General features: G+C 38.8%; 3 gene segments (V, D, J or C); all 3 read right to left on the bottom strand.

Annotated features, from left to right (window-relative positions):
• Nucleotides 1-5510: 5510 nt before the first annotated feature.
• On the bottom strand, nucleotides 5511-6589 carry LOC119900070. The segment is given in 3 exon segments: nucleotides 5511-5536; nucleotides 5745-6020; nucleotides 6111-6589. Coding segments are annotated over 3 exon segments (420 nt in total).
• A 4479-nt stretch (nucleotides 6590-11068) lies between these two features.
• Nucleotides 11069-12128, bottom strand: LOC119900072. The segment is given in 2 exon segments: nucleotides 11069-11633; nucleotides 11758-12128. Coding segments are annotated over 2 exon segments (399 nt in total).
• A 3829-nt stretch (nucleotides 12129-15957) lies between these two features.
• LOC119900071 lies at nucleotides 15958-16743 on the bottom strand (the record flags this gene model as incomplete). The annotated part of the segment is given in 2 exon segments: nucleotides 15958-16277; nucleotides 16368-16743. Coding segments are annotated over 2 exon segments (438 nt in total), but the record flags the coding sequence as incomplete, so codon positions are not given.
• Between the last annotated feature and the right edge of the window lie 553 nt (nucleotides 16744-17296).

The raw sequence follows: 17296 nt of genomic DNA, 5'->3' as shown, positions 1-17296 counted from the left end.
TCTTATTTTATAGCTGCATGCTAAAGTTAGCTTAAACTACATACCTTATTTTAAACTACATGCCTTATTTTATAGCTGCATGCTAATGTTAGCTTAAACTACATACCTTATTTTAAACTACATGCCTTATTTTATAGCTGCATGCTAATGTTAGCTTAAACTACATGCCTTATTTTAAACTACATGCCTTATTTTATAGCTGCATGCTAATGTTAGCTTAAACTACATACCTTATTTTAAACTACATGCCTTATTTTATAGCTGCATGCTAATGTTAGCTTAAACTACATGCCTCATTTTAAACTACATACCTTATTTTAAACTACATGCCTTATTTCTTATCTGCATGCTAATGTTAGCTTAAAGTACATGCCTTATTTTAAACTACATGCCTTATTTTATAGCTGCATGCCTTATTTTAAACTACATACCTTATTTTATAGCTGCATGCTAATGTTGGCTTAAACTACATGCCTTATTTTAATCTACATGCCTTATTTTAAACTACATACCTTATTTTATAGCTGCATGCTAATGTTAGCTTAAACTACATGCCTTCTTTTAAACTACATGCCTTATTTTATAGCTGCATGCTAATGTTAGCTTAAACTACATGCCTTATTTTAAACTACATACCTTATTTTAAACTACATGCCTTCTTTCATAGCTGCATGCTAATGTTAGCTTAAACTACATGCCTTATTTTAAACTACATACCTTATTTTATAGCTGCATGCTAATGTTAGCTTAAACTACATGCCTTATTTTAATCTACATGCCTTATTTTAAACTACATACCTCATTTTATATCTGCATGCTAATGTTAGCTTAAAGTACATGCCTTCTTTTAAACTACATGCCTTATTTCATAGCTGCATGCTAAAGTTAGCTTAAACGACATGCCTTATTTTATAGCTGCATGCTAACGTTAGCTTAAATGGCATGCCTTATTTTATATCTTGATGCTAATGTTAGCTTAAACTACATGCCTTCTTTTAAACTACATGCCTTATTTTATAGCTGCATGCTAATGTTAGCTTAAACTACATGCCTTATTTTAAACTACATACCTTATTTTAAACTACATGCCTTCTTTCATAGCTGCATGCTAATGTTAGCTTAAACTACATGCCTTATTTTAAACTACATACCTTATTTTATAGCTGCATGCTAATGTTAGCTTAAACTACATGCCTTATTTTAATCTACATGCCTTATTTTAAACTACATACCTCATTTTATATCTGCATGCTAATGTTAGCTTAAAGTACATGCCTTCTTTTAAACTACATGCCTTATTTCATAGCTGCATGCTAAAGTTAGCTTAAACGACATGCCTTATTTTATAGCTGCATGCTAACGTTAGCTTAAATGGCATGCCTTATTTTATATCTTGATGCTAAAGTTAGCTTAAAGTACATGCCAACCCACTACAAGTGTCTTACAAGGAAATAACAATTCTGTTAATTTATCAATAACCAGCCCTTATAAAATGTTAATAAACAGCTTAATAATGTTTATGACAGGTAAATAAACATCAACAAGTTCCTAATAAGGGCCTATAAGTGTCTTATCAATAATAAATGAGTTAATTGTGCTTTAGTTAACACTTATTTGTGTTATAAACATCTTTATAAAGTGTTTGATTATTTTTTAATTGCTGCTTATTAACTGTTAATTACTGCTTATTACAAGCACCTTCAAATAAAGTGTTACCGAGACATATTTATATTTACTGGTGTTCTTAATTCTCTGCAATTATGCTTTTCTTTCTTTCTGATTTTCTTTAAGTCAGCCAAAGTGAAAGCACTTGTGATTAACTTAAAGAAAATAGAGCTCACAGCCGGATGCTGAGTTCATCAGTCAGTTATCGTCTATTCCATAAACCAATCACAATTACGCTTTTTGCGTTCCGTCGGCATTACGTTGTCAACTGGCATTTGGGTCGGGGTCTTCTGCGTTTGCATCGCAGTGCATCTGGGAGTCTTTGGTTTTTTTTGTTTTTATTTTGATTTGATTTATTCTTTTTCTTTCTCCCACCCCTATTGGCTACTGGGGTTCTTGCCTGCCTGTTACAGTCGTGGCGTCCCACTCTCACTAACAACTACATTCTTTAACAGGCTTATGCGCACACACATGTACACACACACACATACAGACACATTCACCCACACGCACACAGACACAAACAAACTTAGGTTGTCCCTGGTAGAATTATTCCTGATGCTTTTCTTTCAGTTACTTATTTAAATTAATTATTATTCCAGCTCTCGTGACTGTGTTGTGTTGCTTTTTTAGAGTGTGTGACTGTTTCTTGTTTTCATTGTTCTCTTAGTTGTCTTACTATGTCAGCTGTTTATTGCTGCTGTTCGGCTGGTTGTCTTTTACTATTATTATTATTTTTATTGTTTTTTATTTTATAGTTGCATGCTAAAGTTAGCTTAAACTACATGCCTTATTTTAGAGCTGCATGCTAAAGTTAGCTTAAACTACATCCCTTATTTTAAACTGCATGCCTTATTTTATAGCTGCATGCTAAAGTTAGATTAAACTACATGCCTTATTTTATAGCTGCATGCTAAAGTTAGATTAAACTACATGCCTTATTTTATAGCTGCATGGTAACGTTAGCTTAAACAACTCATCTTATTTTATATCTGCATGGTAACGTTAGCTTAAACAACTCGTTTTATTTTATAGCTGCATGCTAAAGTTAGCTTAAACTACCTGCCTTATTTTATAGCTGCATGCTAATGTTAGCTTAAACTACATGCCTTATTTTAAACTACATGCCTTATTTTATAGCTGCATGCTAATGTTAGCTTAAACTACATGCCTTATTTTAAACTACATACCTTATTTTAAACTACATGCCTTATTTTATATCTGCATGCTAATGTTAGCTTAAAGTACATGCCTTCTTTTAAACTACATGCCTTATTTTATAGCTGCATGCTAATGTTAGCTTAAACTACATGTCTTATTTTATGGCTGCATGGTAACGTTAGCTTAAACAACTCGCCTTATTTTATAGCTGCATGCTAATGTTAGCTTAAACTACCTGCCTTATTTTATAGCTGCATGCTAACGTTAGCTTAAACTACATACCTTATTTTAAACAACATGCCTTATTTTATAGCTGCATGCTAACGTTAGCTTAAACTACATACCTCATTTTAAACTACATGCCTTATTTTATAGCTGCATGCTAATGTTAGCTTAAACTACATACCTTATTTTAAACTACATGCCTTATTTTATAGCTGCATGCTAATGTTAGCTTAAACTACATGCCTTATTTTAAACTACATACCTTATTTTAATCTGCATGCCTTATTTTATAACTGCATGCTAATGTTAGCTTAAACTACATGCCTTATTTTAATCTCCATTCCTTATTTTAAACTACATACCTTATTTTATAGCTGCATGTTAATGTTAGCTTAAACTACATGCCTCATTTTAAACTACATACCTTATTTTAAACTACATGCCTTATTTTATATCTGCATGCTAATGTTAGCTTAAACTACATGCCTTCTTTAAAACTACATGCCTTATTTTATAGCTGCATGCTAATGTTAGCTTAAACTACATGCCTTATTTTAAACTACATACCTTATTTTAATCTACATGCCTTATTTCATTGCTGCATGCTAATGTTAGCTTAATCTACATGCCTTATTTTAAACTACATACCTTATTTTATAGCTGCATGGTAACGTTAACTTAAACAACTCGTTTTGTTTTATAGCTGCATGCTAATGTTAGCTTAAACAACATGCCTTATTTTATAGCTGCATGCTAACGTTAGCTTAAACTACATACCTTATTTTAAACTACATGCCTTATTTTATATCTGCATGCTAATGTTAGCTTAAACTACATGCCTTCTTTAAAACTACATGCCTTATTTTATAGCTGCATGCTAATGTTAGCTTAAACTACATGCCTTATTTTAAACTACATACCTTATTTTATAGCTGCATGGTAACGTTAACTTAAACAACTCGTTTTGTTTTATAGCTGCATGCTAATGTTAGCTTAAACTACATGCCTTATTTTATGGCTGCATGCTAACGTTAGCTTAAACTACATACCTTATTTTAAACTACATGCCTTATTTTATAGCTGCATGCTAATGTTAGCTTAAACTACATGCCTTATTTTAAACTACATGCCTTATTTTATAGCTGCATGCTAATGTTAGCTTAAACTACATGCCTTATTTTAAACTACATACCTTATTTTAATCTACATGCCTTATTTCATAGCTGCATGCTAATGTTAGCTTAAACTACATGCCTTATTTTAATCTACATGCCTTATTTTAAACTACATACCTTATTTTATAGCTGCATGCTAAAGTTAAGTGTCAATGTTAATAAAAATGTATTTCATAAGCTGCCTATAAATATTAAGATTTTTTAACCCTAACCCACTACAAGTGTCTTACAAGGAAATAACAATTCTGTTAATTTATCAATAACCAGCCCTTATAAAATGTTAATAAACAGTTTAATAATGTTTATGACAGGTAAATAAACATCAACAAGTTCCTAATAAGGGCCTATAAGTGTCTTATCAATAATAAATGAGTTAATTGTGCTTTAGTTAACACTTATTTGTGTTATAAACATCTTTATAAAGTGTTTGATTATTTTTTAATTGCTGCTTATTAACTGTTAATTTCTGCTTATTACAAGCACCTTCAAATAAAGTGTTACCGAGACATATTTATATATACTGGTGTTCTTAATTCTCAGCAATTATGCTTTTCTTTCTTTCTGATTTTCTTTAAGTCAGCCAAAGTGAAAGCACTTGTGATTAACTTAAAGAAAATAGAGCTCACAGCCGGATGCTGAGTTCATCAGTCAGTTATCGTCTATTCCATAAACCAATCACAATGTGTTTTAAGACTCCATATTATTGACATGGTGTCATGGTTTGGGTTTTGATGTTGTTATTTTCTATTTTATGTTGTATCTCCTGTGTCTTGTCTTACTTTATTTCCTGCCCTCGTGTTTTCCCGCCCGTTTGATTGGCTGCCCTGTCCTAATTAGTTTCACCTGTGTCTACTTAATCTCCCCTCACTTGTGTGTTTAGTCTGTGCGCCTGCCTTGTCTTTGTCTATATGTCAAGCTTTCTAGCCATTTCCCAGTGTTTTCCTGTGTTTTGGATTTTTGGCCTGATGTATTAGACCGTTTAGATTTGGTTTATTGCTGCTTCCTTTGGATGTGTTTGCTATGTGTCTGCCTGTGTGGACCTTGGCCTGCCTCAGCTTGCTGTAAGTCAGTGTACTCTTTTATTTTGAAAACCATAAAACTGAACCTGCCTCTGGTTCTGGGTCTGGTCCACTCCCTCGTGTTCCTCTTTGCCCAATTGAACTTACTGTGACACAAAGATATTATCTCTGTATGTTCCCTTTGCCTATAGGTTTAAAAATCATGATTGAAAAACCCTCGAGGAAGATCATTCAGAGACATCCCCTCCTAATGAAAGGCTTCCTGCTAAGTGTTGTTAAAATGTTTTATACCTATAAGATATTACAAATATTTCATTGATTCATGTAGAATATAAGTAATTTAAGACTTCATCATCACACTGAAGTTTAACAGTGTGTGACTCCCTCTAGTGGACGTTGTGGAGTATTCTGTTGTCTTTGCTCCAAAGGTTTTTGTACAGAGTTTTGGTGTTTCCTGTCACTGTGGGCTGCAGAGCACAGTAGTACACAGCAGAGTCTGTCAGCTGAAGCTTCTGGATCTTCAGAGGAACTGATCTAGAGGTGGAATCCAGTGTGGATGAAAATCTCTCCTTAAACTCGGCCTCTGTTTTTACTTCGACCCCTTGCATGCGGCTCAACATGAATTCAGGGCTGTTGTTTCCATCCTGTTTGTACCAGAAGAGATAATCATTTGATGAACTGCTGTTATATAGACAGCCAAGTGTTACTGTCTCTCCTTCAGCAGCAGTCACGTCTCCTTCTGGTTGCAGCACGTTGTCTTTTTGTGCTCTGCATTCTGTAAAACAGCAACAAACAGTATCAGTGTGCTGTTAAAGAATCATGTCAATGTTGGATTGTTATCAGAGAACCAGAGTTGTGTTCATACCAAGGCACACAGCAGCCAGCAACACTGAGATGAACAGAGGCGTCATATCTGCAGTGTTGAGGAACTGTGAGCTCCAGCAAGTATAAAGAAGGCTGTGATCTCTCTGTTTAGTCTTCATCAACACTAAGTTGGTGGATTAGAAGGAGGAGCCTGATCACAGTGACGGGGCTCATTCACAGCCCTGTGTTATTCCCCGACTGACAACTTTACACTCAACACATTTTCCTCACTCTCTCCTTTCCTAGTGTGACAATTAGGATCAATTAGTGAATGTTTTTAATATGGTATCAGCATCATATTAAAGGCCTGTCAGTTTGCCAGCCTGTCCACAGCTTCTCCAGATAAAGGGCTAAAATATGAAGCATGTTCAGAACACATAAGGATCTCCAAAACCAGCTCGGTGGTGTCGACCATTTCAAACAGGATGTTCCACTGAGAGCGAATGGTTAGGAGCTGCTACCACCAGTTTACCACGTAGAGGCTTCAGCGTTACATTGTACAGCAAACACTCGCCACTCTGGCCGACGTTATTTAACCGGTTATTATTACAAGGCATCAAACCTACAGTCCATAATTTATTGTATTGCAAACAAACATACAGAGTGCAACCAGTAAAGTCTTTCCTTTCCCTCAATTCTGGTTTATATACACTGCTCAAAAAAATAAAGGGAACACTAAAATAACACATCCTTTCTTTACATAGTTGAATGTGCTGACAACAAAATCACACACAAATTATCAATGGAAATCAAATCTATCAACCCACGGAGGTCTGGATTTGGAGTCACACTCAAAATCAAAGTGGAAAACCAAACTACAGGCCGATCCAACTTTGATGTAATGTCCTTAAAACAAGTCAAAATGAGGCTCAGTAGTGTGTGTGGCCTCCACGTGCCTGTATGACCTCCCTACAACGCCTGGGCTCCTGATGAGGTGGCGGATGGTCTCCTGAGGGATCTTCTCCCAGACCTGGACTAAAGCGTACGCCAACTCCTGGACAGTCTGTGGTGCAACGTGGCGTTGGTGGATGGAGCGAGACATGATGTCCCAGATGTGGTCCATTGGATTCAGGTCTGGGGAACGGGCGGGCCGGTCCATAGCATCAATGTCTTCCTCTTGCAGGAACTGCTGACACACTCCAGCCACATGAGGTCTAGCATTGTCTTGCATTAGGAGGAACCCAGGGCCAACCACACCAGCATATGGTCTCACAAGGGGTCTGAGGATCTCATCTCGGTACCTAATGGCAGTCAGGCTACCTCTGGCGAGCACATGGAGGGCTGTGCGGCCCCCCAGAGAATTGCCACCCCACACCATTACTGACCCACCGCCAAACCAGTCATGCTGGAGGATGTTGCAGGCAGCAGAACGTTCTCCAGACTCTGTCACGTCTGTCACATGTGCTCAGTGTGAACCTGCTTTCATCTGTGAAGAGCACAGGGCGCCAGTGGTGAATTTGCCAATCTTGGTGTTCTCTGGCAAATGCCAAACGTCCTGCACGGTGTTGGGCTGTAAGCACAACCCCCACCTGTGGATGTCGGGCCCTCTTCCCACCTTCATGTAGTCTGTTTCTGACTGTTTGAGCAGACACATGCACATTTGTGGCCTGCTGGAGGTCATTTTGCAGGGCTCTGGCAGTGCTCCTCCTGCTCCTCCTTGCAGAAAGGCAGAGGTAGCGGTAGGTTGTTGCCCTCCTACGGCCTTCTCCACGTCTCCTGATGTACTGGCTTGTCTCCTGGTAGCGCCTCCGTGCTCTGGACACTACGCTGACACAGCAAACCTTCTTGCCACAGCTCGCATTGATGTGCCATCCTGGATGAGCTGCACTACCTGAGCCACTTGTGTGGGTTGTAGACTCCGTCTCATGCTACCACTAGAGTGAAAGCACCGCCAGCATTCAAAAGTGACCAAGCCAGGAAGCATAAGAACTGAGAAGTGGTCTGTAGTCCCCACCTGCAGACCCACTCCTTTATTGGGGGTAAATGTAAAAATGTAAATGCTCCGTACTTGTATAGCGCCTTTCTAGTCTTTTCAACCACTCAAAGCGCTTTTACACTACATCTGCATTCACCAGTCACACACATTCATACACTGAGCCTAAGTGCTCAAACGGAAACTAACATTCACACTCACTCATGCCACTGGTGGCTATTCCGCCAGTGGCAATTCGGGGTTCAGTATCTTGCCCAAGGACACTTCGACACGCAACCGCCGACCTTCCGATTAACGGCCAACCCGCTCTACCTCCTGAGCCACAGCCGCCCCGGGCTGTCGTGCTATTTGCCTATAATTTCCATCTATTGTCTATTGCATTTGCACAACAGCATGTGAAATTGATTGTCAATCAGTGTTGCTTCCTAAGTGGACAGTTTGATTTCACAGGAGTGTGATTGACTTGGAGTTACATTGTGTTGTTTAAGTGTTCCCTTTATTGTTTTGAGCAGTGTAGCATATCTGCCCTAAATGGTAGGTTTCATCACTTTTATTCGATTTAGCAGGAAACCCATTTATCAAAATGTCTTGTTTTATCTTTCTCAGTTGTAAATTTTATAACTGAGGATTTTAAGAGCTGTTTTCTACTCAGTTCTCGCTTTACTCCAACTACTACTTTACTCCTGTTTAATCTGTAGTTTCTATACATACAGTATATTTATATTATTTACTTTAAATACTTTACTCGCACAATTCTATTATAGTTGTCACATTTCAGGACAAATCAAAACATGAGACAAAATAAATCACCTACAAAACACATGTCCAGCTCCAGACAAATTCTCCCTCTATCATTTCATGCTTCATCACTTGGTCATCCATGAATTCTTTTCTGTTTTGTAAACTACTTCATGGACTATGATCCTTTCACAAATGTTTTAATCTCCAGACTGGATCCTGTAAATCTGACAGATGCAGAGTCAGAGCCTTGACATCATGTGTTTTTCCAGAATGGATATTTGAACCATTTTCTCCTGAAGGATCAAACAGCAGTGGAGAGAAAGGACTTCCTTGGTGGAGGACTCTCAGCGGATTTTGGTTGTCAGAGGATTTTCAGTGTGATAGTCTCATTTATGTGAATAACACCTGATGTTATAAAGTTACCATCCAATAACTAATAATTATTTTGTGTGACGTGATTCAAAAACACTTCAGAACTGCTAGGAAAATCTTCCAAGGTTTTACCTAGTTATACACATTTATATAGAAATATTTTTAGTTTTGTTCCTAAATGAGATGATATCTTTTAAAAACATCCACTTAAACATTTTTTTTTATATGAAAACAAATGTTTTTTTTCATGAACACTGAACCAATATTCTCATTATTATATATCTATAATATTTAAAGAAATGCTCACACAGTGTTACTATGGTTACCTTGGTGAAATGTAAAGTTCAGAGTGAAGAAGTTACAAGTGGTTTCATTTCTAAAGCTTTAAATGACAAAGAGTAAAGTGGATCCAACCTGCATCATCACACTGAAGTTTAACAGTGTGTGACTCCCTCTAGTGGACGTTGTGGAGTATTCTGTTGTCTTTGCTCCAAAGGTTTTTGTACAGAGTTTTGGTGTTTCCTGTCACTGTGGGCCTCACAGCACAGTAGTACACAGCAGAGTCAGACAGCTGAAGCTTCTGGATCTTCAGAGGAACTGATCTTGAGGTGGAATCCAGTGTGGATGAAAATCTCTCCTTAAACTCTTCCTCTGTTTTCCCTTCATCCCGTTGAACGCGGCTCAGTATGAATTTGGGGCTGTTGTTTCCATCCTGTTTGTACCAGAATATATATTGACCTGTGTTAGTCGTCTCAAAAGTACAGTCAAGTGTAACTGTGTCTCCTTCAGCAGCAATGACATCTCCTGCTGGCTGGGTCACTCTGTCTTCTCCTTTACACTCTGGGAAGAAGAGAACATGCAGAGGAAGAGATGGATCAATAAAGATGATTGATTAAAGGAGAACAATCAGTAGGTTTAAAGAGTTACCTAGCCAGAGAGCCAGAATCAGGATGTTTCTCAGCCAGTGGTTCATGTCTGCAGTGAGAGGGGAGGAGAGAGAGGAAGAACATTGATACTCTGATGGATCTGGGCCTTCACATCATTGGCCATTCCTCTTCATCATCTGTTGTCTTTTCTGACCTTGAGTCCCAGTTTTGCTCCTCCCTTAATCCCTCCCTCCTTCCTTTCACAACTCTGACAAATAGTGAGTTTGTCTCTGCTGTGGTGCTGTAATTCACTACATGACATCATTTCCATCAGTTAACAAGAAGCTGATAAGGTAAAACTGGTTGACTCTTGACAGAACATGTGAAGGTCCTGACTGAGGTCAATCTTTAGACAGACGATATACAACTATTCAATTACACATGACAGCCACATTACTTATTCAATACATTACTCAAACAATACTATTCACATTATTACATTTGTGTCACATTTTAGGACAAATCATATCATGAGACGTCTTTACAAAAATAAATTGAGTAAACTAGATGTTAAGCTCCAGACAGGAAGATTGTTTGCATATGTCAAATTTTCCTTCTATTGTTTCATGCTTGATCATTACTTGGTCATCCATGAATTCTGTTCTGTTCTGTAAACAATTTAATGGACCATCATTGGTTTACAAATGTTTTAATCTCCAGATTGGATCCTGTATATTTGACCAAGGGCATCGTAGTGGGGGGTGAAAGCATTTAGCAATTATAGTCATTGCATAGAAGTAAATGTTGGAAAAAGGTTGAAATGTGTTGACATTTCGGATGACATGTGTGTTGGAGGGGGGTTTTGGGGGGTGGGGGCAGTGGGTAATGGGGGTGGGGCACAGGGACTGCTTACAGAATTTGTGCAACGACCCGGTATATCTGACAGATGCTGAGTCAGAGCCTTGACATCATGTGTTTTTACAGAATGGACATTTAATTATTTACTCCTTAAGGATCAAACAGCAGTGGAGAGAAAGGACTTCCTTGGTTGAGAACTCTCAGCTATTAGGCTGCTGATAGTCTCTCTTTATATAAACACAATCCAACATCATTATCATCCTTTGTCGGAATTGATTTAAAATAACATTTCAGAACTTGTAGTATCTTCCACATGCTGCTGCTGCATTGTTTTGTTTTGTTTAATCACCAGCACCACAAATTCAGATCATAAACCACTGAAGTTTAACAGTGTGTGACTCCCTCTAGTGGACGTTGTGGAGTATTCTGTTGTCTTTGCTCCAAAGGTTTTTGTACAGAGTTTTGGTGTTTCCTGTCACTGTGGGCCTCACAGCACAGTAGTACACAGCAGAGTCTGTCACTGCAGCAGAGGAGATCTGCAGATGAAACTCCTTTGCTGTTTTGTCATGTTTATAAGAAAACCCTGCTTTCTTTGAATATTCTGCAAGGAAAAACTGTGGAGATGAACTGGACTTCTGTTGATACCAGAAGAAGAAGTCAAAAGATCCTGAATAGTTGCAGGAGAGAGTCACAGAGTCTCCTTCCAAAGCCAGCATTACATCTTTAAATGGTTTCACTAAATCCTCAGAGGATCCTGAAAAAGACAAAGATAGATTTCACTCTGACATTTATATTTCTTTAAAGCGAGAGAGAAACACTTGAGAATATGCACAACTTTTCTGAATCATGTTTAAAATCTGCTGTTAATTTTCACTCACCAGTGTGAAACATGAAGATGATCATCCAAACTAAGCAGAGCTGCATCATTTCCACTTGTACTGAATGAACAATGGAGAGAACACAGCAACATGAAGCCTTTCATATTCAGTTGTGGAGCTCCTCCTCTTGCTGTGCTCTGTTTCCATTCAGGCTGATGGAAGCTTTAGAAATGACAGTGATGCTGCAGTCATCATCATCCAAGAAGGTCAGACTGAAGGAGGAATCTGCAGGAAATTCACCTGAAGGAATCTGGACACAAACACCTGGCTGAAACCTCCAATCTGCAAACTTTACACAACTTCTGTTGGAGCCCGAAACCTGGTTAAACGTACAGACCCTCACTACCCATAATGCTCCTGTGAATCCTCCCCCAGTGTTTCATTAGCAGCTGGAACCACAGTGACTCTGATAAAACAGGAATTAGCAGAATCCATCTGATATGAAGCTGTGGTTTGAATACCACTTCCCTCCTCTTTGAAGAGTAGTCAGATATCTGGGTTCAGGTTTTTGTACAGCCTCTTCTACACTTTGTATCACTGTGTTTGTAGAGCACAGTAGTAGAGAGCTGTGTCTGCCAGGGTTAGATCTCTGATGGTCAGTGTAGTTGATGTTGCTGATATTTCAGATTCATATCTTCTATCAGGAATATGTTCACTACCACTCTCTGATTTTGCTCCTTTCCAGAGTATAAACTGAGGTGCCTGAAGGTCAGAATGATGTCTGTACCAGTAAAGACGAGGATAACTGGATGTTGTCTGATAGTTGCATGTGAGTGTGACAGATTGTCCTTCTCTTTCACTGACTTCCTCTCGTACAGGAGAGATTGTGTCTCCAGCTATTAGTCCTGGAAAAAGTAGAGCAAATGAAGCCATTAGACTAACATTGTTCATGAGGCTGAGAGGAGAAGACAGTGGAAAATGGCAGCTGTACAGTGTTACTCTGTGGACACAAACAGCTCAGCTGTTTCCATAAATCTTTAGAAAAGAATAAAAAGATGTTGTGCTTTCTATCTTACCAAAGAAAAGAGCAGCAAGAATAATCCCCAGCCAATGTTCCATCTCTACAACAAGGTTTAAATCAACAGGAGAAACTAGCTGATGTTCAACATTCAGTCTGAGAATTGTTCTCTTCACAGCAGCAGTTATTATTGACAGAATGGTTGAACACAGTGCAGAAGTAGTGCACCGCCTACTTGATAATGTGGCTCAGCTTGGATTAACAGCAGCTACAGTGTCATCTAGTGGCCAATCAGAATCAGACCACAGAAGAAGAAAAGATGCCACTGAAACTTCAAACTAGTCCAGCAGCAATAAATATTCTGGAGCTCAAAGGAATATTGATGTAAACAATAATTTATCTACATAGTTAACATCACGCTCCTTCATTTGTCTTGATTATTTAAACCTCATTTTTCTAAAAGTTTTTATCATCAGTGCAAAGAATCCAGACGATATGATAACATACAACTGAAGTTTAAGTGTGACTCCCTCTAGTGGACGTTGTGGAGTATTCTGTTGTCTTTGCTCCAAAGGTTTTTGTACAGAGTTTTGGTGTTTCCTGTCACTGTGGGCCTCACAGCACAGTAGTACACAGCAGAGTCTGTCACTGCAGCAGAGGAGATCTGCAGATGAAACTCCTTTGCTGTTTTGTCATGTTTGTAAGAAAACCCTGCTTTCTTTGAATATTCTGCGAGGAAAAACTGTGGCGATGAACTGGACTTCTGTTGATACCAGTAGAGGTTTTGTACAGAGCCTGAATAGTTGCAGGAGAGAGTCACAGAGTCTCCTTCCAAAGCCAGCATTACATCTTTAAATGGTTTCACTAAATCCTCAGAGGATCCTGAAAAAGACAAAGATAGATTTCACTCTGACATTTGTCTATTTTAGCAGAAAATGTTAAAACATTCAAAATTTATTTTCATGTCTACATCTCCTTTTACCTGTTTGATTTCTTACCAGTGTGAAACATGAAGATGATCATCCAAACTAAGCAGAGCTGCATCATTTCCACTTGTACTGAATGAACAATAGAGAGAACACAGCAGCTCTTCACTTCCAACATGAAGCCTTTCATATTCAGTTGTGGAGCTCCTCCTCTTGCTGTGCTCTGTTTCCATTCAGGCTGATGGAAGCTTTAGAAATGACAGTGATGCTGCAGTCATCATCATGGAACTCGAAGTTGTCTTTAAAAATAAAGTGATTTAAGATGTAAATTTATATGAGAGGCTCTAGGATTGAACCCTGTGGGACACCACAAGAAATCACAGCCCGAGAGAACAACAGAGAAACTTCTGTTCTAAAGATAAGAACAAAAGTAATGAAGACCTCAGTCTGTGATGCCAACCAGTTTATGGACATACTTCATTCAAACTGCGTAAATGTTTTTCTCCAATACTGAAGTATAACAGTACATACAGTATATTGACAGTGTTACATACATTTGTGCAAGGCAAGGTAAGTTTATTTGTATAGCACATTTCAACAAGGCAATTCAAAGTGCTTTCCATAAAACATAAAAGCAACAGGGAAATGTAAAAAAGTTTAAAAGCAACATAAAATATAAAAGTTACAGTGCAGTGTACAATCAGGGTTAAAATAGTTAAATGGAAAATAAAGACAGGCTGAGGGGTTGAGCAAATAATTGAGTTACAATTATTTTGAAACGAGAATAAACGGAGAAGTACACTTAGTCTACTCTCTCTAGCTAGTCTGTACTCGGGTCCATAGCAATCTTTGGGTCCACTGAAACTCCAAAAACCCTCGGACACTACAGAGAAACCAGGACATGTCTGTCCGCAGGCCGCTTTGATCCAGTTATACTCTGGACCCACCTGCGCATTTACAGGTGGACAGAGATTCCTGCAAATCAAGAGATTTAAGACCACTTCCTTCACTCTGTTCAATCTCACTCCATTATCTTTTCACTCAATTACCTACTCATTTCTCACTGTGTAAATATTTAATTAAAAGCACTGTTAAAAAGAAAAGTTTTCAGTCTTAATTTAAAAGAACTGACTGTTTCAGCAGACCTGCAGTTATCTGGGAGTTTGTTCCAGATATACGGAGCATAATAACTGAACGCTGCGTGTCCTTGTTTAGTTTTGACTCTGGGGACAGAAAGCAGACCTGATCCCAGACGACCTGAGAGGTCTGGATGGTTCATAACGAAGCAGAAGATCAGAAATGTATTTTTTTTTCTAAACCATTTAGTGCTTTTTAAACTAACAGCAGGATTTTGAAATCAATTCTTTGACATAAAGACCTCAGAACAGGAGTGATGTGATCCACCTTTTTGGTCTTAGTGAGGACTCGAGCAGCAGCGTTCTGAATCAGCTGCAGCTGTCTGATGGATTTCTTAGGGAGCCTGTAAGGACACTGTTACAGTAGTCGAGTCGACTGAAGATAAATGCATGGATAAGTTTTTCCAGGTCCTGCTGAGACATAAGTCCTTTAATCCTTGATATATTCTTAAGGTGATAGTATGCTGACTTTGTCATTGTCTTAATGTGGCTCCTCAAATTCAGGTCTGACGCCATGACTACACCAAGATTTCTGGCTTGATTTGTGGTTCTTAACATTACAGATTGAAGTCGAGCACTAATTTTCAATCGTTCCTCCCTGGCTCCAAAAATAATAACTTCAGTTTTATCCTTGTTTAATTAAAAGGAAATTCTGGCACATCCAATCGTTGACCTGCTCAATACAGTTATTCAGCACTTGTATGGGATCATAGTCCCCTGGTGAAATGGTTATGTAAATCTGTGTGTCATCTGCATAATTATGGTAACATATTTTGTTGTTTTTCATAATCTGAGCCAGTGGAAGCATGTAAATGTTAAAAAAAAAGAGGTCCCAAAATGGAGCCTTGGGGAACTCCACGTCATTTTTGTCAGCTCAGATGTGTGATTACCTATAGACACAAAGTAGTCCCTGTCCTTTAAGTAGGATTCAAACCAGTTTAGTACTGTGCCAGAAACTCCAACCCAGTTTTCAAGTGTGTCTAGTAATATGTTGTGGTCGACTGTGTCGAATGCAGCACTGAGATCCAATAATACTAAGACTGAAATTCTGCAAGTTGAAACAAATCCAGACTTCATCATCACACTGAAGTTTAACAGTGTGAGACTCCCTCTAGTGGACGTTGTGGAGTATTCTGTTGTCTTTGCTCCAAAGGTTTTTGTACAGAGTTTTGGTGTTTCCTGTCACTGTGGGCTGCAGAGCACAGTAGTACACAGCAGAGTCAGACAGCTGAAGCTTCTGGATCTTCAGAGGAACTGATCTAGAGGTGGAATCCAGTGTGGATGAAAATCTCTCCTTAAACTCAGCCTCTGTTTTCCCCTCACCGATCTTAAAGCGGCTCAGTATGAATTCAGGGCTGTTGTTTCCATCCTGTTTGTACCAGAAGAGATAATCATTTGTTGAACTGCTGTTATATAGACAGCCAAGTGTTACTGTCTCTCCTTCAGCAGCAGTCACGTCTCCTTCTGGTTGCAGCACGTTGTCTTTTTGTGCTCTGCATTCTGTAAAACAGCAACAAACAGTATCAGTGTGCTGTTAAAGAATCATGTCAATGTTGGATTGATATCAGAGAACCAGAGTTGTGTTCATACCAAGGCACACAGCAGCCAGCAACACTGAGATGAACAGAGGCGTCATATCTGCAGTGTTGAGGAACTGTGAGCTCCAGCAAGTATAAAGAAGGCTGTGATCTCTCTGTTTAGTCTTCATCAACACTAAGTTGGTGGATTAGAAGGAGGAGCCTGATCACAGTGACGGGGCTCATTCACAGCCCTGTGTTATTCCCCGACTGACAACTTTACACTCAACACATTTTCCTCACTCTCTCCTTTCCTAGTGTGACAATTAGGATCAATTAGTGAATGTTTTTAATATGGTATCAGCATCATATTAAAGGCCTGTCAGTTTGCCAGCCTGTCCACAGCTTCTCCAGATAAAGGGCTAAAATATGAAGCCTGTTCAGAACACATAAGGATCTCCAAAACCAGCTCGGTGGTGTCGACCATTTCAAACAGGATGTTGCACTGAGAGCGAATGGTTAGGGAGCTGCTTCTACCAGTTTACCACAGTGAAAGCAGAGGCTTCAGCAAACACTCCCTCACTCCCACAATGGGGCAGTCACGTCCTTTCTAGACTCTTCCAAGGGCTGATTTAGGTGCTTCGATCTCTGGAGCTGCCGCATTACTGACAGTGAAAGCAGAGATGTTTGTGTTAATTATGGTTGGACATCTCCCCCTCTAACAAATGAAGGCAGTCTGTGCAAACATGGAGCTTATTCTGTCTCCAAACACTGGTGTGAAACTGGTCATGACTCAGGCTTTGGAGTGAAACATTAAGGTGTTTGTCCATCCTTGTCTGGATGTGAAAGTGCAGTGGCACTTACTGGCCGACGTTACATACCAGCTTATTATTACAAGGCATCAAACTTACAGTCCATAATTTATTGTCAGATGTATTTGAACTTTTTCTTTAGTGAGTCTTCTGGAATAAAGAATCGAGTCAAGATGTCTAAGAATTTTAT

The sequence above is a fragment of the Micropterus salmoides genome, unplaced genomic scaffold (assembly GCF_014851395.1).
Source record: "Micropterus salmoides isolate LMB-PRFRI ecotype aquatic unplaced genomic scaffold, ASM1485139v1 Ms_hic_scaffold_1218, whole genome shotgun sequence".
In the NCBI taxonomy this organism is placed as follows: Eukaryota; Metazoa; Chordata; class Actinopteri; order Centrarchiformes; family Centrarchidae; genus Micropterus; species Micropterus salmoides.
The sequence above is the reverse complement of the archived record's forward strand: the minus strand, read 5'-3'. Positions and strand labels throughout refer to the sequence as shown.